Raw genomic sequence first — 22163 nt, 5'->3', positions numbered from 1 at the left:
CAAAAGAGGTGAAGGACAAGATCAAGCTTTTTTTTTTTTTAAGCTTTGATGTGAATGATAAAAAGATTCATCTGTTGTGCATCTGAAACATGGACTTCAACGAGCGTGCTCACTATTTTTATGTACATGGTTACAATGATAGTTTTAACATGCATGTATTGCCTTCTACATAACCAAGAATGAAGCAATCGACCATCGTTACAGTCGCAGATGTTATTTACAGTATTTCATAAGCCACACAACAAAATACTCCAGTTGATGAATCTCTACTGGTCGGAAGCAAATCGGAATAACATAGTGAAGTTGAAACTACTAATTTCAATTGGTTTAAGCAAATCAACAGTGACCCATCACAAGAATAGTTTGAAAAATAATTGAATGGTCTATTTCAAAATTAGCACTTTTAGACTAAATCACCTTATTTTTTCCCCTCCTCTACACACTACACGCATTCGTTAGTAGCTTAAGGTTTTTGAGAACAACGTTTATTTCATATCGTTTTACAACAGAAAACAAAGCTTCATCACAATCGAGCTAATTAAATAACAAATCAAAAAGATAACAAACAAACAAACGTATTCAACAACTAAAACTCATCCCCTAAGGATCAGAAACATAAGTAAGAGGATGCAATTTTTCATTTATAGAATGCAAAATTTGCCAAATTGGTACTCAAATAATGTAGTAAGGATCTCCAAGGAGAATTTTTCTCAACTATTTAATCAATCGATTCTAAATTTTAGGTCGCTCTAGGAAAATTTAGGTGTAGTATTCGATTTCGTAGAGCAATTTTGCAGGTAAAAATTAAATGTTTGATGCCGAATATGAAAAATTAGCAAGTAGAGAGGAGATTTTCGATCGATTAGAACCCTAAGACGTACCTGAGAGTGAGATTTAGAAAGGGGAAAAAAAATCCACGGAAAAGAAAAAAGGTCGGGAGTGGGCGCAGGGTAAGAGGGGATGTAAAATATACAGACACCCCCTCACCTATAGACAAGTTGAATTGCACCCCTCAACTTTGTGAAAACATTAACTTTTGAGTTATTCTTTCGAATTAATTCAAAATTATATTAAACTTAACGATTTTTGTGATAATAATGGTTAGAATTAATGAAATTATCAATTATATCAGTTGAAAAGGTGTGGACAACTATTAAATGTAAATTTATTTTTGAAAAAAAATAGTTAACGTGTTCGTGTCAAAATTTGCTATACTTGGCGGTGTTTCATTTTAATTCTTTTCGCGTAATAAGCAATACTATTCATATATCTTAAAAGTGAGTGTAAATTATATACATGGTGTCTACGTATATTTTTAATTCTCTTCGCGTAATAAGCATTGCAATCCATACATCCAAACAATTTATGACTTTTTTTTATATTTTGTTTGATCTCTAATTCTTTCAAACTTTACAATCGAGTCCCTGATTAAGGGGACGCATACAAAATAAAAACAAAAATAAATTATTGATATCAACTGATCAAACAATATATATAACTTTCTCTGATTGAGTCATGCGCATATTAACCTATTACAATGATCAGTAGTTTAAAATGTTAATAATTTCTAATCTAGTCCATGCAACATGCATGGAACATATATTATCAATACCAAAACTAATTACTAAATGTGCTCAAAACAGTGAAGAACATGTATATATATATATATATATATATATATATATCTATACAACATAAACTCATCATTAATCCTCATTCCTGATCCTCTCCTCATTTTCATGATCCGTTACATCTGGTTGATGATCCTCTCGAACTCGCAGGGTCGGCACGGGACCGCGAGGGCGCCGTCGTGCCGGAACCCGAACTCGTCGGCGGCGAGCTCGAGGAGGTTCAGGAACAAAGGGTGGGAGAGGCAGCTCAAGGAGACCACAAATCTCTTGGGGGGCTTCTCATCACACACTGCTATGACTACAAAGTGGCCCTCTTTCACATCCTTCGGGACTATGCCATTGGAGAGAAATGGGCTCCTGTTTTTAGAGCATGATATGCTTCTTTGGAGCACTTGCACTGCTCTCTTCACAGCTGCGTTTCTCTTCATGGCCATGTTTCTTCTTTTTTTTCTCCTTTCCTTTTGGTTTTTTTTCCCCTTTCCTTGGACACTAATTGCTTGTCTAAGTTCCTTGGTGTAGTGATGGGGTGTGTGTGTGTATATATGTGTGTGTATGTGGTGAGAGTGTGTTGAGGGAAAGTCTTGTGTTAGGCATGTCTTGAAGTTTTGCACTTGACCTGCTTTATTTAAATTTGACCAAAAAAATCCAAACATCGAAGCTTTTAGAGCTTTGTAATGGCTTTATTGATGAAACAATAGTAACTGAAACTTTCTCAGTAAACAAAATGTTTAGAGCATGCATTTCTTGTTGTGTCAAAAGGTTAAAATAAGTTTGTGAATCGCAAAGGGAGAATTCTCATTCAACGCTTCTAATTTTGTTACAGTGAGAACCTCTGGAGTGAATCTGATGAAAATATCTTATTAATGCTTATTCGATAGCTTTATTCAGAAGCGCTCTTCCACAAAAACTCTAGCTAAGCTAAGTAGTCTTGCAAATGTAACCGTATCTCATTTGTATAGAACTTTTTAATATTCAAGTGTAAAAGCATTACCGACCGTCCCTAGAGCAAGTGGCAAAGGGTTTGGTGGTTGGTACTCGAGACCCAAGTTCGAATTCTAGTTGATTTACATTTCTAGGCGGATAGTATGCTACATATCTCTCAAAAAAAAAAAAAGAAAAAAGTGTAAAAGCATTGGGCTTATTGAAATTTGAGAGTTAAAAAAATGAAGGACAATGTTTGTTGTTTGCTTGTTCTTCAATATTGATGAAGTACCACAATAAGTCATTATTATTGCTAATTTATTTTATTCTCTCGTAACCTTGATTTGGACTGACCCATCCTAAAAGATTATTATGATTAGGGATGTGTCAATGTTGTCTAATCTCATGCTTATTGTGGAGATATCTACATATGTGCACAGTGGAATGTTGGTAGCTGTGTGGCTTTTTTCCCTTGCAACTCTGTGGGCAAGAGTCTCTCCAGCATAGAACTATCTTGAACTTTGCTTGTCTAAGAAGCCTTTATACCCTCTCTCTCTCTCTCTCTTAACTATTTCTGAACCTTTTCTGTCGTATCATTCTTTCAAACAAACTGATATCAAAGCCAGTTCTAAGCCCCTCAACTTTCAAGAAGGTTTAGAGCTCAGATCCCCGTATCTACTGTGCATTAGTAACAAAAATTTATGTTATCTACTTCCTCCATTATTTTTTCGTCAATGCACGTGGCTTGGTTTAACTTGATCTACATGATACACATGAGCACATATGTTGCATAGATATTAAGACTATTTCTCTCTCTAGGAAATGTGTGTTGGTTTCTCTATCATAGCAAGGAAGCTGAATTTGGGATGAGTTTGTCGTTTGGTTGATACTAGGCAGTGGGGATATTGGGTGGCAGCTGTTTGTGGTTGGATAGAATGTGAGGATTGGGACCATACATCATGTTTCCTCCATTGGTTGGCATCTTAATTAAACATGCTTAGATTCTAAAAATCTAGCAAACTTTGTTTTGATTGATGACTTGGAGATACAGCTAATATTAAAGTACTTAAAAAAGGACAAGATTATGCCACGGAAAGATATAATAATGATTACAACTGGCGGTTTCACTGAATAATTTATTTGATTTATATTATTGTACTCCGGTGAATTAATATAACCCTTGTTATTCGCCAATTAGTTACCGCTAAGTTTTACCTTCCAATTCAATGATTATTTCAAATTTTGGGGTTTATTTGGTATAGCGATATAGCGAGAGACGCAAATTGATTCACTGTTTTATACAAATAGATGTTTGACACATGATTTAAAGGCAAAAGCTGTTTTTATGATTAAGCCCAAGTTTTTCCCTGCCTAAAGATTCATAAGGATCTAAAAACCATGTAGGAAAAAATGCCCAATTGATACGGCATAAAACAATTGTACTACCATACCAGGATGAATCCTCGCAATGGAACAGTGGGTCGGATCTAAGTTCGTTTGGATTGAGTTGACTCAATAGCCAAATTTTACAAGCACTAAGATAAAGTGGCTTATCCCAATAGCAGACATGTGCGAAGGAGTATATCAGTTGACGAGTCAGCCTAGTCCGGTGTAATGTGGCACGCCATAGCAACTTGCAATCTAGGCTCGCGGAGGACCTATGATGTGGCCAAATAGAGGCCTCTGATTTAGTTTCATCTTTTGTTGCAGAATTAGGTGGCCTTTGCATTCAACACAAATCTTAAGACAATCCACTCTGGCTCAAGCTTGTCCTCCGACTGTTTCCCAGGACTCTTTTCTAGATGGTTCTCAAATATAAGGGAGGATCGATTATGTTGAAAAGCGTTTTTAAGTTACCATACATGAGTCAAACCTCAATCAAATGTTGTATGAAATTCACATTTTCCCACACGCAATGTTCTCGAATCATTGACCACTCATTGTTGGGCTTACTTTATTCTCACTGTTACAAAACTTCTTCATTTCCGCGAGTTCATTGTTTTATCTAAAATGCATATTTCACCAGATTATACCGCATACAACTCAGCATGCATCTTTATTAGTGCAATACGATAGCTGATCTGTTTCTTATAACATCAGTAATTAATTTCTGCAAAATTACATGGAGAACTAGTTTTACACTTATCACACTCTTGTGCTGTAGGATAAAGCCTTTATGCATTGTGAAGCTACTGCTTATCAATTTGCCTTTAAATTTACATTGATAACAGGGAATGGTATTTTTGGTAACAAGTAGAGATTCTGATCATTATAGCATATTCCAGTACAACAAATTTATAGAATGAGGTACAACAAGTCAACAAATTTATAGAATGAGGTACACCATGAAAAAGTAAAATAAAATAACAAAAACCTTAGGCCTTTACTATATACAAATTGCGCTCATAGAAAGCTCTTATATACTTGTTGACAAAAAATAGAGAAGGAGAAAAAAATGAGGGGCACCAAAATGGTAGCAAACAATGACTTTTTTTTGGCCTAGTTTTTTATAGACAGAGTAGGCTATAGAATACAAGAGGTATAAAAGCATTATCGAGCTGCGCGGTGCATGCCTCCAACAAGCCACTCACAGTAACTGCTATAAGCAAAGATGCCCAGTGCTGCATAATAAATACAAGAACAAGCATTAGCACAATCATGGAGCAGCACTGATAGCCTTTACATTGGAATCCCCACATGCCCTATTCAGGCAGAAGCAGAAGCTTGAGATTGGAGCTTCCACTTTTGAGACGCATAAGCTCATTCTCAGCTTGCCCCAGTAGCAACACACTCTTGCCTATTTTCACTTCTTGGAGTAGATAAGTGGCTCCAAAAGCTTATGCCAAATAGGCACAAAATGCAACCTTGAACACTGATAGGCTTATTCTGCTCACAAAATGCCTAGAATAACCAAGTTGCTCATGTTTGGTCTGTGTGAACGCGCGCGCGCGTGCATGCACACGGGCATATGCATGTGAGTGTGTGCAGGTGCACAAGAGAGAGAGAGAGAGAGAGATGAAACCTGGGAAATTATATATCCGCTCGATGCTAAGAGAGGGAGGAGTACTGAGCATGCAGCTAAAACAGAAGTTATGCCGGCTGCAGTCCCTTCAACAGTTTTCTCTAGCAAAGGGAAAGCAGTTAAGTTAACAGCTCAAAGACTACACAGAGACCTTGACTATGTTTCTTTCCTTTTTTCTCTCAAAAAAAACAACTATGTTTCTTTCTTTTGAAAATTAATAGGGGCAAAAGGCCTATAATTATATTAAATAAGACCCAAAAGTATACAAAAATAAGAAAGAAAAGAAATGAAGTACAAGCCCTGGAGGGTCCACAAGGAAGTGGATCCACTTTTAACTGTCTCTGAACTAATATATTACTGGTAAAATTACCCAAAAAAAAGGGAGCATCAGAAGCTTCACTTACTGCCAGTCTTGCTCCACCTCAGGACACCATACTTATGGCCAACCATTGATGCCTGATGGTTATGAAAAGAAAACAACAGAAGCAGAATAAGTTTTATGGTTTTGGTTGAAAACTTGAAATGCTACAATTGTCACGGTTATGATTTATGAAGGTTACCAACAGTCCATTATCAGTGCATAATCAAATTAATCCCCTTTGGATACCGGCATAGTTGATTATCAGGGCTTACATAAGAACTACAGACCTAAAAACCAGCTTAGTAAGGAATATAGCACTTACCATAGTATCTCCTATCCCTAGACTAAGAATTCCTGCAAAAGGAGCAAGCGGTCGATCATTGAACCCAGATGACATCCACTTAGGAAGCGCACAACCTAGTAAGAGGGAAAAATGACTGAAAAAGCGAAAGAGAAAAAAAAAGTCAAACAGAAAAAACAAGGGGTGTCAGTGCAAAAAAATATAAAACAGAAAGGCAACAACTTTGTCAAGAGTAGGAAGAGCATGCACTCATGCCTGACAATAAGAATCTCTGAATCACGATGATCTGTGAAGGCATTCATGAATTGATGTATAAGGTTCCCTAGAGGCCATATTTTCCAAACCTGACGACATGGTCAGAGTTTTATGAGCATAAGTCTTTTTCAACATTACCTAAACAATATAAGCTGCCAACTTCTGTAATTTTTCATAACTGGCAATAAGAAGAAGAGAACCAAAATGTAATGGAAGAATGAAGGGCACATGCAAAAGTACTCGTAATATTCGCACACCAAAAACGTACAGTGAACTGTTATCTATTATAAACCATTTCTTCCTAATTAACTTAAACCACTCAATCCACTCAATGACATGTGACTTGTCAACTAGCTTGCTTAATTGAACAAATTCAAGCCATCAAATTCCAAGAAGCTGGCTAAAGTTTTGACAGATATTTGACTTAAAAAATTTGGCACAATTGATTATGTATCAGCATAAAGAATCATAGAAGGCAGAGTAAAAGCAAGCTGCGGAGAGAACGCCTTAGATTAGATAGTCATTCAGCTATCTAACTTCAGAAAAGTCTATACGTGCACTCTGAATCTGACTGTATCAATATACTAATGATACACAAGAAAGAAGTGAAGTATCAGGAAAACTTTCTGATCGTATGAGAAATGAGAAATCATTATTCCTGGTCTCCAACTTTATGCGCCTAAGGCTTTATACAACTAACAGGGCAAGCCCCATCAGAGCATTAATGCATTTATATATCGGATGTAGGTATGGTAGTTATCACAGCCCAATATAAACAGCACAATAAGATGACTATAAATATGTGTGATGCTAAAACTTTAAAAAAGTCATCAATATCTCAGTAAAAACTTACTCGGATCATTTCCAAAACTAAGAAAACTGCCAAAGCTGCACCAAAAGCCAGGTCCAAAAAAGCTGGCTGCAAAGAGAAAAACAAATTAGCCCTTAAGAGCTTTTGGAGTCCTGTGAAACGTCAATTTAATTAATTAAAAATTACCTGATATAAAAGAGCTGGAACAAACATTAGAACTGCAACTAGATGGTAGTACTTCCGAAGAAGAATCCTCTCAGTCTTGCTATTTTTTGATATATCATAGAACCTCAAAACAGATACACAGATCACAGACACCCAGTACATACATAGCGCAATTCGTTTGAGAGGATCAGTGACTACAAAATTGAGTACCCTGTGAAAATCCACATCATATAATTAAAATTATAACAAGAATTAGACACAAAGGAGTATAATGTAAGATTAAAACTAAACAATAAGAAATTTAAAAGCAAAACAAGTTTGAGAATTTCATTGCCATGCTAAGTTATGTTGATAGATGAAGTACTCAAATAAAACACAGTAATAGAATGTATTGATGAAAAACAGCGCTCAATTAATTGACTCGATGGTACAAGGTTACTACATGGCAAATTTGCGAGTAGAGGAATTTTACTTTATCTTAAAGAAAAAAAATGCCACCAATATACAACTAGAAAGCACACGTTTTACTTATTCCTGGTCTTAATTTGAGGGAAAAAAAATCATGTCAATACTATAAGAAGTTTCAAGGATACTTACCATAGAAGCGGATGCATATGAAAATCCTGAACGAAGTACATCCATGCCGGAACTAATATTGCCAACATCACCAAAAGTGAAGCATAAAATACAATAGCACTTCCAATTCCTCTGTTAGACCTTTCTTCAACTTCTTGACTTCTTTGCTTGCCCAAAGTCGTAAAATAAAGCCAAATTCTAAGTATACTTTTGTAAAACACTGGAACAAGAAAAAGGCCAAGCAGCACTCCCTGCAAAGAACATAAACTCAACAATCCATTGATAAAGCTCATACAGATAGGCAAAACGAACTTACCTGAATAACTGTTGCTATTTCACCTCGAGCTCCATTCACGTGAACATTTCTTTTTGATGATAATAAGAGGAAATCCATCTGTCAAATTATTCACACATATTATTGCTTCTAATAAATTTCTTTAAATCCCTAAATAGTCATATATGAAGAAACCATATTGACCTTTGAAATAGTACGAGCCAACATATCACCAAAGTAAAGAACCAGACCACTTGATACAAGAAGTGCTTCCCCTAACATTACAAAAAAAGAGATTCAATAGTCTGGGAACATAGCAGGTACTGCAACAGGAAAAAAAAAAAGAAAAAGAACATGATAAAATGTATTCATTGTATCGCGCAAAGAGTATAAGAAAATGAAATAAGACATGGACATTTACATAATTGCTTGCAATTCAGAATCTATAATCAATAACTACACAAATTGCAGGATATTAAGAGTTATCTCAAGTATACAAACATGCTAACTGAATTACTTGTCTTTCCACAGTTCCACTTGTAGCTTATTCCATGAAGAGATGCAAAAAATTTCTTGTCTAAATCATATTTTAATGATACTTACTTTAAATATCTGCGCAGTTCATAAAAGTTGCATTGTGAACATTATTAACCAGAGAGGGAGAGAGAGAGGGAGATGCTGCTGGCTTTAAATGTGCAAACATACTGCCTAATCCTAATTGGACAGGTCTTTGAATTCAATTGTTTCGAAAAATGCAAACATGATCAATAAATATAAAAAAAAAATTTGTCTGAATATGAAGGTTTTGTGGAGTGAGACTACTAAGCAACTTGCTAGAAATGTCTGTTGTACATTTATATTGAACATGAACCTATATAGGTAACATATTGGTTTGCAAGGTGAGAGTTCTAAACTAGTAGAAGAAACATCACTACCAAAAAAATTACACCATTTCAGTAAAAGTCAATGGAAAAGAAGTGACATATGCGTGTTAAGATACCCAAAAACATTTTGAAAGTAGAGATTGATACAAACCAAATGATGCACATGAAGGAAATGTGCGAAGAATATGTTGTATAAACATCACAGTAGCTATTCCATAGCAAAGTAAGCACAACATATTATTTCTCAGAATCCAATCTGCAAAATTACAGAAAAAGATATTTAGTAACTCTTTAATAAGTACAGCGGTAAATAGTTATTATCCAAACAAGTCAGCACAATATAAGAGTATCTGCAACTTACTTTCATTTGATTTCATTGCAAGATAGCATGTAACCAAATATGGAACCGCTGAAACAGAGCTATATACTAAAGCTTGACAGCCTCGCAGACAAAAAGAACTTGCATTGGTGGGAGAATGTTGTAGAAGAAAACGGAGGAAAATTAGCACGGCGAAGCAACTAGTAGACACATTCCAATATTGCATACCCAAATACGAAAGTTCTGTCCAAAGAGATGAGACTAACAATAAGACATAGAAGCAGGGTAGTGAAGATGAAACTTGAAGTAAATTAGGAGAGAGGCATTAATTTACAGTGATTATACAAATAATGACAACATTAATTTATTTCTACGAAAGTGCAAACAGGAAAGTAAGCAATAAGTAGAGTTCAAATATAAAAATATATGACTGACCATATTCGCACACCAAACAAATTTCAATTTTCTTTTAAAAGAAGGAACAACTAGTTGTTACAAGTAAATTTTAACTTACAAGAACCCAAAAATATATAAATATACATTTCTAATGAACTCACAAGTTTATACTTTATACAGTATAGCTAAAACAATTATTGGAACTCTATTTAAAGAAAAGTGGCTGCAAGCTAAAACCCAATATCCTATAATGCAAATTAGGAAAACAGTCGTACTAAAAAAATGTAGACTAAGTGATCTTAAATAACAGCTTTACATGAACTGCACACTATGAATCATAAGGGTAAAGCCTATGAATAATGAGATAAAATATCAGAAAATCTACCTTCAATTCCATTATCGTGCCTTGGTAGTGCTCTTGAGAGTTGAATCAACCGTGAAAGCATGACAGTGGGCAGTGTAACCGCACCAAGAAGTATCCCAGATGAAGCGCCAGGTCTAGAATAGATGCATGAATTAGTTACAAGAGAAAATGAATTCTCTAATAATCATAAAGTATCACATAGCACAAAAGCACGGTGCAAAACATGAAGATAACATAAGAATTAGCAAATTGCGTAACTAAGATCAGTCAAGTTCCTGGAATTTCTCTCCACAAAATCAACAGATATGAGATGAATTTCGCAATAGACAAACTTCACAATGTAAGCCCACAGTGATAGCATAATGAAAAATTCACATGGATTCAGCTCAATTCGCAACTACAACTCAAATAAGAGCCTCGTGGCACGTACTTCAAAAAGACAATTAAATTAAGATGCATCTATTCCTTTTCTTAGTTAGTCCTTCTCAGTATTTATCCCACTGTGTGTCCTCTTCACAATAGATCTTATTTCAAACTCCATTTCCAAAATCACAGTGTAAACAGCTTCTAATACAGATATTCACTTGAAGTAGAACCAAAAAACCTCCTAAATCTACTGGAAACTAGCTTATAAAGATGAGGCAAATCTTAAGGATGCAAACCTAATACCCCAATTCGCAAACAAACTACGTTAAGCACCCGATCGAACTCATACGCGCGCGAGGAATCGATCTAAAACGCAAGTAGGGCACGAAACCCTCAACATCGATCGCGATAGGGCGATACCTGGTCCTGAAGCGGCGGAGGAGGAGGGGGGCAGCGGCGGAGCTCTCGGCGGAGATCTCGACGAGGAGGGCGGAGACGGTGAGGAGGGAGAGGGCGAAGGCCTCGAGGAAGAGGGAGAGGGGGACGGAGAAGGCGACGAGGGAGACGAAGACGAGGACCACGGCCCTCTCGCCATTGACGTGCTCGAGGAGTGCACCGGCCATGGCGGGAGGTGCACGAAAACGCAGTGGATGTGAGTAGCCCATGCGATATATAGATTTGGGTTTCGTTCGGGATTAAAAATGGCGCCCGGTTCGGACTAGAGCGCGTCATTTGGACTTGGACCGGTCTGGGGTTGGCTCGGTCGTGCCTTGGGGAGATTGTTAAGCAGACCCGGTCCACCTCGTCACTCATCCAAGCTCTCTCTTTTTTTTATTTCTAAATATGTCACGCACAATATTTACTTGAAGCATAATTTAATTTCATATCCCATAATTTTTAAAAAAATATCTATTAAGTCTTCTGAACAATAGTAATAAGCCTTTTATTTAAATTCATATTATTTATTAAATTATATTTTTTTGAAATTATTTTTATATAAATAAAAATTGCAAACTTATTGAGATATTGATATATTGCAAAAATAAAGTTAACTTTAGAAATTGGATATATATACATAATTTTTAGATATTTTGAGAGTTGTTAGAGAAATTTTAAATAAAGTTATAATAACATCCGATATAATAAAGTATATTATTAACATCTTCGGTGATCATTAATAAGTGATATAAAATGAACTACCAAGGGCTTTGTCAAATATAGAGATATGTTTCAACTGCAATACGGAATTGTTTCCCAATTGCCCATACTACATTGTACAAAAATGAGGATAGGTGCACGGCTGACGTGGCGGACAAGGTTCACCAGACGTTTTCTTCGTGCTTGGTGTAACTACCGCGTCGGCTCATCAACCCGTGGACCAACCCGGCCGCGCACGCTAGAGTAGATAGTATGGATCCAAATGTCCCTCGGAATATCCTACGGACAAAAATAATCCATCACGATTTTTTTTTCTTAATTTATCTTTATTAGTTTCAAAAAAAAATTTCTTGATTTATAGATAACGGCATTATGGCAGAAATTTTTTCACCTACAACTTAAGTTTTTGAATTGACCCAAAAATAAAATAACTTATTTATACATACTTAGTAATTTTTAAGTTATGGGGATATTAATGTTTTACTTGATGTGGAATAATTATTAAATGGATATATATTAATTAATCTGTCTCATATTTGTCATAACTTATTATCCACTAATCTCAAATCACAGCCCTATATCCTATATCCAATGTAAGATGCTGCAACTATTTCTTCTTTTACTAATGTACCTGAAAAGGATATTTCAATTGTAATTTTCCACCAACTTTGACCTACGTACAAAGTAGATATATTTAGGTAATGCAATAAGAACTAAATTTAATGTTTTTACAATGATATTGGTTAGCTAAAATATTGTTTCTGATGCATAATTTTTCTAAGTTTAAGTAGAATTATTATAATATAATATAATTCCCAAATCAATCATATTTAAAATTGTCATATTAACTATCCTATAATATTTAAATTTTATTGTCCTAATCGTACTGTCGTTAATATATTGGATTTTAGATAATCTATTATTATTAAGGGGGCTAGGAGTCTAGGACTCGAGCTAGACTCGGACACGACCGAGTCCATTTGGTCTAATCCGGGTACAACCCAGTTGGAGCATGACGTAAGCACCGATCAAAAAGAACGGGGCCACGTAGATCAGGAGCCCCACAATCCTACGATCCCCATCCAACGGCCGAGATTCGCGGAGCCCCTTTCTTTGGGAAGAAGAATACTCGTGTGTATTACATAAGAATGCTAAACCCGAGCCTGAAGTAACAGAGCATTGCGCCTATAAATACCCTCATCCTCCCCGTCGATCTCTCACAAAGCTCTTCGTCTCCTTCCTCTTCGATCCCGTTCTCTCCTCAGCTCCCGTGCTCATCAGCGATGGCGAACAAGGATGAGGCTTCTTCCTCCTCCGATCCGTAAGTTTCCCCTGCTTTCTACTGAATTGTGTGTTGATCGAGTGGGGATTTAGGGTTAGGGTTCTAATGCTGATCTATTTTTGATCGGAAAAAATCTCGCAGCAGGGGTACGAAGAGAGATTATAGCACGGCGATCCTGGAGCGCAAGAAGGCGGCGAATAGGTTGGTCGTGGATGAGGCGACGAACGACGACAACTCCGCCGTTTCGATGAATCCGGAGACCATGGAGAAGCTCCAGCTTTTCCGCGGCGATACGATACTCATCAAGGTGAGTTTGATGTTCCTCCTCTATGTTTTGATCCGGTGTAAGGTTTAATACTGGGAGTTTAGATCTAGTATCTTAAGCCGAGGCTTGATCGAAGATAGGATTTTTTAATTTGGTGTCTGTAATAGCTATATTAAGCAGTTTTAGTGGCGTATGCATGTAATTTAGGGGAGATAATTTGATCTGAGCGATGTTGTTGCTTGCTTTTGTTGAATCTATCTGCGAGTAGGATCTCTTAATTTCGAGTTGATGATGATTACAGGGCAAGAAAAGGAGAGATACTATCTGCATTGCGCTCGCTGATGACACATGCGACGAGCCGAAGATAAGGATGAATAAGGTTGTCAGATCGAACCTGAGGGTGAGGCTTGGGGATGTGGTGTCTGTCCACCAGTGCCAGGATGTTAAGTACGGAAAGCGCGTCCACATACTTCCTATTGATGATACCATCGAAGGCATCACAGGAAACTTATTTGATGCATATCTGAAGCGTAAGTTTGCTCTCTTGTGTTTTTTTTTTAATTTTTCCTCTAGTTGCTTTCTCTATCTCATGCACATATGTATTCCTATTTGAATTGATAATCAGCTAGCGTGTTTCGTGTTTTGGTTGTCTAAATTTACTTTCTCAGGGTGCAAGTTGGTCAACATAAAGTTATGTTCGCTGCTTAAACTGCTATTCTTGGAGTTTATGTTTTTTTTTCATATATCTTTTTACTCTATTATCTTGGTTCTGTTTGTTGAGAGACATATCCGGAGGATGGTGACGTCTTGTTTAATATAGTAGTTTCTAGTTGCATTGACTTGATCTAAGATATGTATGATATTGTGATTTTTATATGCTTTCTGTAAAATAGAAAGATATCACCTCTTACTGTTGAAAGCTGGGTCACTCTAGTCTGTGTTGATGCTGCTCTTCCTAGTACAGATTGACAGGAGATATTCTGCTATCTAATGTTCGCAATGGAATATTCTTTGACATTTAGTTGATGGTGGTGAGCCTTATGTTGGCAGCGTGCAGAAACAATACGGAAGGAATGAGAAACTTGGCGTTTCCCGTAATTTCACTGTGCTTGTTCTCATGATCATGATTGATACACTCTTTTGTTTATTTGACCCGCCCATTACTGGAAATTTGATAGATCTCCTGAAAAAAGGCGGACAGTGCAACATTTTATTTATGCTTTGTGATTTAAATTTGAAAAATGAGTTTTACCTTTTGGAAATAAGAAAGAATTGGGTATGGAGACAGTGATAGAAGCAGCTAGGTCAATACTTTTGCATCATATAGAAGTCCTGAATTAGTTTACTGCGATAAATGATGTGATAATTACTTGATAGTTGCATGTGACCTAATAGCAAAAAGTTCAAATCACTGCAATATATCACAAAATCAGGGAAAATTTTATGACACTACTGATTGTGCTTTATGCTTATGAGATAGTTTTATTTATTTCCATTACAGCATGTAGAAAGGGTTATTGCTTATGAAAAAAAAATTATAGAGCATGAACTTAATTTCCTATATATTTTGTAGCATATTTCCTCGAGGCCTACCGTCCTGTTCGGAGAGGCGATCTCTTCCTTGTCAGAGGAGGGATGCGAAGTGTTGAATTCAAGGTGATTGAGACAGATCCTGCTGAGTATTGTGTCGTGGCACCTGACACCGAGATCTTCTGTGAGGGTGAACCCATAAAAAGAGAAGATGAAGAGAGGCTCGATGAGGTGGGCTATGATGATGTTGGAGGCATGCGCAAGCAAATGGCTCAGATTCGTGAGTTAGTCGAACTCCCACTCAGGCACCCCCAACTGTTCAAATCGATCGGCGTGAAGCCACCGAAGGGAATTCTTTTATATGGCCCTCCTGGTTCTGGGAAGACTTTAATTGCTCGAGCTGTAGCTAATGAAACTGGTGCTTTCTTCTTCTGCATTAATGGTCCAGAGATCATGTCAAAATTAGCTGGGGAGAGTGAAAGCAATCTTAGAAAAGCTTTCGAGGAAGCAGAAAAGAATGCTCCGTCTATTATTTTTATCGATGAGATAGACTCCATTGCTCCTAAGAGAGAGAAAACTCATGGAGAAGTTGAACGGCGTATTGTTTCTCAGTTGTTGACTTTGATGGATGGCTTGAAAGCACGAGCGCATGTCATTGTTATCGGCGCTACTAACAGGCCTAACAGTATTGACCCTGCTCTGAGAAGGTTTGGAAGGTTTGATAGGGAAATTGATATTGGAGTGCCTGATGAAGTTGGGCGCCTTGAAGTTCTTCGGATCCACACAAAGAACATGAAGCTAGCGGAAGATGTAATCCTTCTTATTTTCTTTTTTTAAAAAAAAATCTTTTTTCCTTCTTTCTGAACACTAGAAATGGCTAACTTCATTATATGGACGCAGGTTGATTTGGAGAGAATTTCCAAGGACACCCATGGATATGTTGGTGCTGATTTGGCTGCATTGTGCACTGAAGCAGCTCTTCAGTGCATTCGGGAGAAGATGGACATAATTGACTTGGAAGATGAATCTATTGACGCTGAGATATTGAATTCAATGGCTGTTACTGATGATCATTTCAAGACCGCTCTTGGATCCAGCAATCCCTCCGCTCTCCGTGAAACTGTAAGCTACTTTAACCCCCTTGTCCGGCATAAAACGAAAATTCTTTGCTCTTAGAAGGTCATTTATCTATGGTGTGTAATCAATCTAACTTGTGTTCTTGAATATAGGTTGTTGAAGTGCCTAATGTCAGTTGGGATGATATTGGTGGCCTTGAGAATGTCAAGAGGGAACTGCAAGAGGTAGAGTTCCCATACCATACCACGTTCTTAATTCTCTGTTGTAGTGCCAGTTTCGACTATTAACTAACTCTATATTGCAATGTTTCCTCTCAGACTGTCCAATATCCAGTCGAGCATCCTGAGAAGTTCGAGAAGTTTGGTATGTCACCTTCGAAGGGAGTACTTTTCTATGGGCCACCAGGTTGTGGCAAAACTTTACTGGCCAAGGCTATTGCAAACGAGTGTCAAGCGAACTTTATCAGCGTGAAGGGTCCCGAGCTGCTCACTATGTGGTTTGGTGAGAGTGAGGCAAATGTTCGTGAAATTTTTGACAAGGCTCGCCAATCTGCACCCTGTGTCCTCTTCTTTGATGAGCTTGATTCGATTGCAACTCAGGTTTGCCTACTTTTCAAGTACTATCCCTGCAAAATCTGAACTTTCGTCTCTGTCCTTCACAACCCGCATTACAAATATTCCCTTGTAGTTACAAAAAACATGACCCTCTTTAGTAGCTTTTATGTAATACAAAACCAACTACCCCATGAATTTGGCTGACTCCCCAACACAAGGTGTCTTTTGAAAAAGTGTACTTTCACCTCTCTTTTTTTTTTTTGGTTCTAATTATGTCCTTGTGAATGCAGAGAGGAAGCAGCGTTGGAGATGCCGGCGGTGCTGCCGATAGAGTTCTCAACCAGCTCCTGACAGAGATGGACGGCATGAACGCAAAGAAAACCGTGTTCATTATCGGAGCTACTAATAGACCCGACATCATTGATCCGGCTCTTCTCAGGCCCGGCCGACTTGACCAGCTGATCTATATTCCTCTTCCCGACGAGGCTTCTCGATACCAGATATTCAAAGCTTGCCTCAGGAAGTCCCCTGTTGCTAAAGACGTCGATCTCAGCGCTCTTGCTAAGTACACCCAGGGATTTAGTGGTGCGGATATTACTGAAATTTGCCAACGCGCGTGCAAGTATGCTATAAGGGAAAACATCGAAAAGGTATTCTTTAGGTTCCTATTGTTCTGCATGCTCGAAACTATTATTTTTGATCAACCAATACCTAATATTTGCCCGTGTGTCCAACAGGACATAGAAAGGGAGAGGAGAAAGAGCGAGAACCCGGAAGCAATGGAGGAGGATGTTGCCGACGAGGTGGCGGAGATCAAAGCCGTCCACTTCGAAGAGTCGATGAAGTTTGCGCGCAGGAGCGTGAGCGACGCCGACATCCGCAAGTACCAGGCGTTTGCGCAGACTCTGCAGCAGTCGAGGGGGTTTGGTAGCGAGTTCCGCTTTGATCGGTCCGAGACAGGTGCTGCGGCCGGAGCCGCCGGTGCCGACCCGTTTGGTGCTTCCGGTGCCGCTGCCGATGACGACGATCTATACAGTTAATTTATGATAATCGAAATGATTTGAAACTATTGATATTTTTTTCTTTGCTAGTAGGGATGCTTCCGCTTAATTTATTGTGCTGGAAGAAACAGTTGATCTCTTTTGGGTTGATTGCGCTGTTTCAATTTATACCATAGACAAAGTTTATAATTATTTTCCATTTTTTCAGCTTTTAATGTTATTTATGATGAATTAATTTTCTATTTGATCTGTGCTCTAGCCTCGTTTGGTTATTGCAGTGGATTATTACAAAAACTTTATATAGGTAGATGTACGAACAATAACCAAACTAGTGGTTAGTTGCCGATCAGGATCCGAGGTCGGAAATTTGAGTCTGGCGTAAACCTAAATTTGAGCTCATGTCCTACGCGCTGAGTTAATAAGGCAATAGGGGTCCTACCCCAGAAAAACGGATCTAAAAAAAAAAAAAAGAATGTGCGCCAAGCAAGAGCTGAAGTCAGCGCCGTTACGTTGCCGTTTGCCGAATCTAAATTAAAATCGGCGGCGACACGCCTCAAGATGTCGAGTCCAGTTCCAAGGTGAATAACCGTGAATTGACGATTTTGCCCCTTGCATCGACCGCTATCTAAAAAGATAAGGGAGTGCCAAAAGTACTTAAACTAGTCTCGTGTAAGCAAAGAGACGATCCTTATAAAAGATTTTGAGAGATGGAGCTTGCACCCTTAGCCCCCCAAGCGTCTCCCTCGTTCTCAAAAGATGGTAAGCCAAAACCCTACTTCCCCAATTTTACTACTTATCCCTTTTGTCGATCTCTGCGTTTAATCCCTCTTTGGCCTCTGCGAATGATCTCGATTACCTCTTTCTTCGTTATCTTGTGCTCTGTAATCCACGCATTGAGAACGAAGCAACGAAGGAGTGTTCTCGGAATTTCCCGTATTTTCTGTTTATTTTGTGCAAATTCGATTGGAAATTGAACAAAAATTGTTAAAACAGCAATACAATCAACTACGTATATATATATGTTATGTTATGCAGGAGGAAACTTTTATTTTGCGATCACTACGCAGGAGTTTTATTTTTTAATGTCGTAATACAATCAACGCACAAATTTGCTGAATCCTATGCGGAGCCATTTCCTATAGAAAGAGCTCTCTTCTCTTTCTATACACTAGTGTGTCTGACAATTCATATAGCAGAACCGACTAATTTGGGGCATAACTCCATTTCTCATCTCATTTTTCATACGCTGATTTTTATATCAGAATTAGTAACACTTCGGAAGTTAGTTTCTTACTTTGAAATGAAATCATATCATATATTCGCCTATTTGAGCCATCCTGGCATAGCGGCAATTTTTGAAAACAATAAGCTCACGGCGAGACAGGTGTTGGCAGATATACGATCTCTCTACGGACTGTGGGACTCCTATTGCACCTAGATTTTTTATTTTTTATTTTTTCGCTTTTCGGTTCGGTTCAGTGGAAGCCTAGTTGCTTCCCACAATTGCTAAGTTCAAACTCTTTATGAATGAAGCGGTAGCATGCTACCTTCTCTCAAAAAAAAAATATTGATCTCTCAATGTCGTTACAGTACCAAGTTACAAGGTCCAGCGCGCAAATGACCTTTACTTTCGCTCCTCGCTACTACATTCCAATTCACGTAAAAGGCGGCAAACGAAGTGCTTTTTATCGTCCGCTTTGCCTGAAACTGCTGCATCAGTGCTTATTGCGTCGGTGGCTGTCGGCACTGCGGCAACTCTCCTTGCGAGGAACATAAAAGCTTCTCAAACCGCCACTGTAATGTTCTTTATTTGCTATTCAAAATCACCTATACCATGTTTGTTTTCTTTTTCTATTCACTCTCTAAATATTAGTTTGAAGTAGGCAGAGCTCTTTGAAAGTTTGTGAGGATTGTGGCGGTTCCGGTATCTGTGCCGAATGTAATGGGGAGGGATTTATACTCAAGAAAATCTCGGACGAGAGCGCGGAGAAAGCGAGAATGGCTGCAAAGAGTATGGCCACTCGGTACACAGCTGGGTATGCCTACCATTTTCAAAGCTAGTTTGGACGTTGAAGATCAGTTGTTTTTTTTTTTTTTTTCTTTACAATTTTCGGCCATTACAACTCCTTGTTAATTTATACATAAATATGTTTCTTTAGGCTTCCGAAGAAATGGACCTACTGCTCCAAATGCTCTTCAGCTCGGTCTTGCAGTACTTGCGGAGGATCTGGGCGAATTGGCTGGTAAACTTATTCAAAGTTTGGATTTTTTTTTTTTGCTTTTGTTATTTGCTTGATAGCCGCATTGGTTTATCGATCTGTTTCTCGTGAACGAGGTGGTGTTGAATAATCTTATGAATAATCTTATTCAGACTCATGCCTGATTGTCGCATACGCCAATTTTCAGATTTGGCTGCGAATGCGAATGCGAATGGTTGAATGATCTAGAAGGCATCTATCGGCAAATTATCACTACGCATGACTCCGTGCCTGCTCCGATAGTCGAAGAAATGAGCATGTTATTTTGCAGAGTTGATTTTATTTGCTTTAGAACCGCGTGTTTGACTCTTGATAATCTTTAATTTGCTATTCTTGTTTATGGTAAATTTATTTTTATTTCAGATTTGTAATTAATGACAACTTTCTCATGGAGCCCTACCTTTGTGTGTGTATTAGTTAGTAGTGTCTGATTGATTACATCTTTGCTGGTGCCAAATTACAGCCCCAAATTTCTCACTGTTTTCATTTCAAACTTTTAATCCAAGTAACTAAGAACAAAGAATGCTCAAAGAAGTGCAAGGTATGTTGCATCACGGTGGTTCGCAGTCGTTCAAATCCCCGATTGTCGTACCTCAAAGGAGATTTCAGAAAATTAAATAAGTTTACAATAGTTAGTACTATTGAAGAAGCATTAAAGTGAAAAGAAACATGTCTATGGCGTAGGATTTTTTTCTGCAGAAATCTCATCCTCAGTATACATGATATTTAATGGGGGACTATCTTAGAAAATTCATAATATTTTTCCCCAAGGATGTCTGTAGGTCACAACACATGCATATGATAATTACCGCGCAAAGGAGTCGAATTCAAATTCAAATTGACCGCCTACCTGGATGATTGCAGTTGCTCTAAGCAATGGTGGTGGAAATCCATGAAAAATCACTAATCCTGAGAAAACTTGGTTGTACACTGGTTATACAGGTGATCTTTAATGCAAGCATTCGGGCATATATTTTACCTATAAGGTGATTTATCTTAATTCGATAAAATGACTTGGAAGGCTGAATAGTTTGATATATTATTTTACGCATTTATTTGATCACACTCATCAATCATATATTACAATTAAGTTGTTTTGGTAAATCAAAAATTATATAAAATAAAATGTTCATCCATCCATACAGGACCTATATGAATTTAATTTTTTCTTCGGAGAGAAAGGTAGACGCTACCCGCTTTGTGTTTTTTTTTTTTTTAAAGAGAAATGAACTTAGCTGAAAATATAAAGCAACTTGGGATAGGGACGGTCTCTGCTTATGTGAAATTTTATGATCAACTAATAAAGTGCAGAAATTACCATAAAATCTAAAGCATAATATGAAGTTAAGAAATAAAAACAACATAGAATGTGAAAACGCGCATAAAATTCAAAGCGTAACTAAGCTTATAACTTCCCTATTAGCTTTGTACTGAGCAAACACATCTCCAATAGCTATATATAGAAGCAAAAGTGTATATATGGATGGTACATATACAGCATTACTACAGATCTTGGCACACGTACCTGCATGGTATCATCTCGTGATCTCCTGTGGGGGCATAAGTGAGTCAAGTGATCACATGGTTTGGTTATCTCCGTAGCCCCTGTAGCCCCACTTCCACTGCTGCAGTATGTATGTGTATATGTATATATGAAGCAGCACATTACAAGTCACCTCATTTGGAGAATGTGTATTCCTGTTAAAATCAAAGTTTTTATATGGCTGCTACTACGCAAGAGACTTCCAGCCATAGATCGGCTGCATAAACGCGGCTTAACGGTGGACCAGCAGTGTATTTTCTGCGCCCTCAACATGGAAACCTGTGATCACCTCTTTGGTCACTGCGTCTTTGTAAAATACCTTCTCCTCAGTGCGGAATGATTGACCTTTTCAGAGTCCACGGAGGGGGTTATTGGTCTTTGGAAGATGGCCAACTGTCTTGGCGAGGTCGAGAGGAGTATTAAATGCTCAATCAACCTGACTGCTACCTGGTGGGTGGTCTGGAACGCACGGAACAACTTTATCTTCAACGACATTTCACCAGTCCCTTCCCTCTTGTTGGAAGGGGTCGAACGTCTAATCACTGCGTGGAACAAGCTATCCGGCGCCCTCTAAGACTATTTATGCCCGTCTTGTCTTGCTTTTTGTTTTTTCCCTATCTATTTACTTTCTTTACTTTCTGCTTACCTTTTGCCTATCGGAGGCCCTGGCTGCTTCCACTTTGTAAGCCTAGTTCGTTTGACCCAATGAATGAAGCAGGTAGTCCGCTACCTTTTTATCAAAAAAAAAAAAAAGAGAGAAAATAATAATAAAAAAAATAATAGTAGTAGTAAAGAAGTTTAAAATGTGTGCTGGTTATTAATTCTGAATTAGTACCTAACAGTTAGAAA

General features: G+C 37.9%; 4 protein-coding genes across 7 annotated transcripts; 2 read left to right on the top strand and 2 right to left on the bottom strand.

Annotated features, from left to right (window-relative positions):
• On the bottom strand, positions 1675–2123 carry LOC109727658 (auxin-responsive protein SAUR50-like). The gene has a single exon (XM_020257827.1). It carries the CDS (start codon positions 2063–2065, stop codon positions 1748–1750), a length of 318 nt encoding a protein of 105 aa, XP_020113416.1. The 5' UTR covers positions 2066–2123; the 3' UTR covers positions 1675–1747.
• On the bottom strand, positions 4798–11306 carry LOC109727585 (dolichol kinase EVAN). Of its 2 annotated transcripts, XM_020257741.1 has the most exons (14): positions 11067–11305; positions 10302–10414; positions 9563–9763; positions 9353–9457; positions 8522–8592; positions 8360–8437; positions 8065–8294; positions 7489–7678; positions 7345–7410; positions 6492–6580; positions 6258–6372; positions 5979–6030; positions 5575–5675; positions 4798–5173 (listed from the first exon to the last, which is right to left on the bottom strand). In XM_020257741.1, the coding sequence occupies exons 1-14, from the start codon at positions 11267–11269 to the stop codon at positions 5060–5062; spliced, it is 1728 nt and encodes a 575-aa protein (XP_020113330.1). In that variant the 5' UTR covers positions 11270–11305; the 3' UTR covers positions 4798–5059. The 2 variants fall into 2 exon arrangements, with proteins under 2 accessions (XP_020113330.1, XP_020113331.1); XM_020257742.1 differs by lacking the exon at positions 4798–5173 and having other exon boundaries at positions 5945–6030; positions 11067–11306.
• On the top strand, positions 12968–17720 carry LOC109727301 (cell division control protein 48 homolog D). Of its 2 annotated transcripts, none has more exons than XM_020257359.1 (9): positions 12968–13125; positions 13228–13393; positions 13653–13881; positions 14925–15691; positions 15782–16003; positions 16111–16182; positions 16276–16557; positions 16803–17162; positions 17250–17720. In XM_020257359.1, exons 1-9 carry the CDS (start codon positions 13088–13090, stop codon positions 17550–17552), a joined length of 2439 nt encoding a protein of 812 aa, XP_020112948.1. In that variant the 5' UTR covers positions 12968–13087; the 3' UTR covers positions 17553–17720. The 2 variants fall into 2 exon arrangements, with proteins under 2 accessions (XP_020112948.1, XP_020112949.1); XM_020257360.1 differs by having other exon boundaries at positions 12969–13125; positions 13231–13393.
• Positions 18161–20211, top strand: LOC109727270. 2 transcript variants are annotated; one of them, XM_020257315.1, is made up of 5 exons: positions 18161–18272; positions 19104–19309; positions 19401–19549; positions 19673–19756; positions 19920–20211. In XM_020257315.1, coding segments are annotated over exons 1-5 (492 nt in total). In that variant the 5' UTR covers positions 18161–18220; the 3' UTR covers positions 19921–20211. The 2 variants fall into 2 exon arrangements, with proteins under 2 accessions (XP_020112904.1, XP_020112905.1); XM_020257316.1 differs by having other exon boundaries at positions 19885–20211.

Source organism: Ananas comosus, linkage group 22 (assembly GCF_001540865.1).
Source record: "Ananas comosus cultivar F153 linkage group 22, ASM154086v1, whole genome shotgun sequence".
Lineage (NCBI taxonomy): Eukaryota > Viridiplantae > Streptophyta > Magnoliopsida > Poales > Bromeliaceae > Ananas > Ananas comosus.
This window is presented reverse-complemented; position numbering and strand designations above follow the sequence as displayed.

Excerpts from the sequence above, each read along its gene's own strand:
- LOC109727301 (XM_020257359.1), top strand. The coding sequence starts at position 13,088 with ATGGCGAACAAGGATGAGGCTTCTTCCTCCTCCGATCC. Across the intron at positions 13,394-13,652 it reads GCGATACGATACTCATCAAG|GGCAAGAAAAGGAGAGATAC; the intron begins GTGAGTTTGATG and ends TGATGATTACAG. Across the intron at positions 15,692-15,781 it reads ACATGAAGCTAGCGGAAGAT|GTTGATTTGGAGAGAATTTC; the intron begins GTAATCCTTCTT and ends ATATGGACGCAG.
- LOC109727585 (XM_020257741.1), bottom strand. The coding sequence starts at position 11,269 with ATGGCCGGTGCACTCCTCGAGCACGTCAATGGCGAGAGGGCCGTGGTC. Across the intron at positions 8,438-8,521 it reads TGGCTCGTACTATTTCAAAG|ATGGATTTCCTCTTATTATC; the intron begins GTCAATATGGTT and ends ATAATTTGACAG. Across the intron at positions 6,581-7,344 it reads TAGTTTTGGAAATGATCCGA|GTTTGGAAAATATGGCCTCT; the intron begins GTAAGTTTTTAC and ends CCATGTCGTCAG.
- LOC109727658 (XM_020257827.1), bottom strand. The coding sequence starts at position 2,065 with ATGGCCATGAAGAGAAACGCAGCTGTGAAGAGAGCAGTGCAAGTGCTC.
- LOC109727270 (XM_020257315.1), top strand. The coding sequence starts at position 18,221 with ATGGAGCTTGCACCCTTAGCCCCCCAAGCGTCTCCCTCGTTCTCAAAA. Across the intron at positions 19,310-19,400 it reads AAGCTTCTCAAACCGCCACT|AGCTCTTTGAAAGTTTGTGA; the intron begins GTAATGTTCTTT and ends TGAAGTAGGCAG. Across the intron at positions 19,550-19,672 it reads GCCACTCGGTACACAGCTGG|GCTTCCGAAGAAATGGACCT; the intron begins GTATGCCTACCA and ends ATGTTTCTTTAG.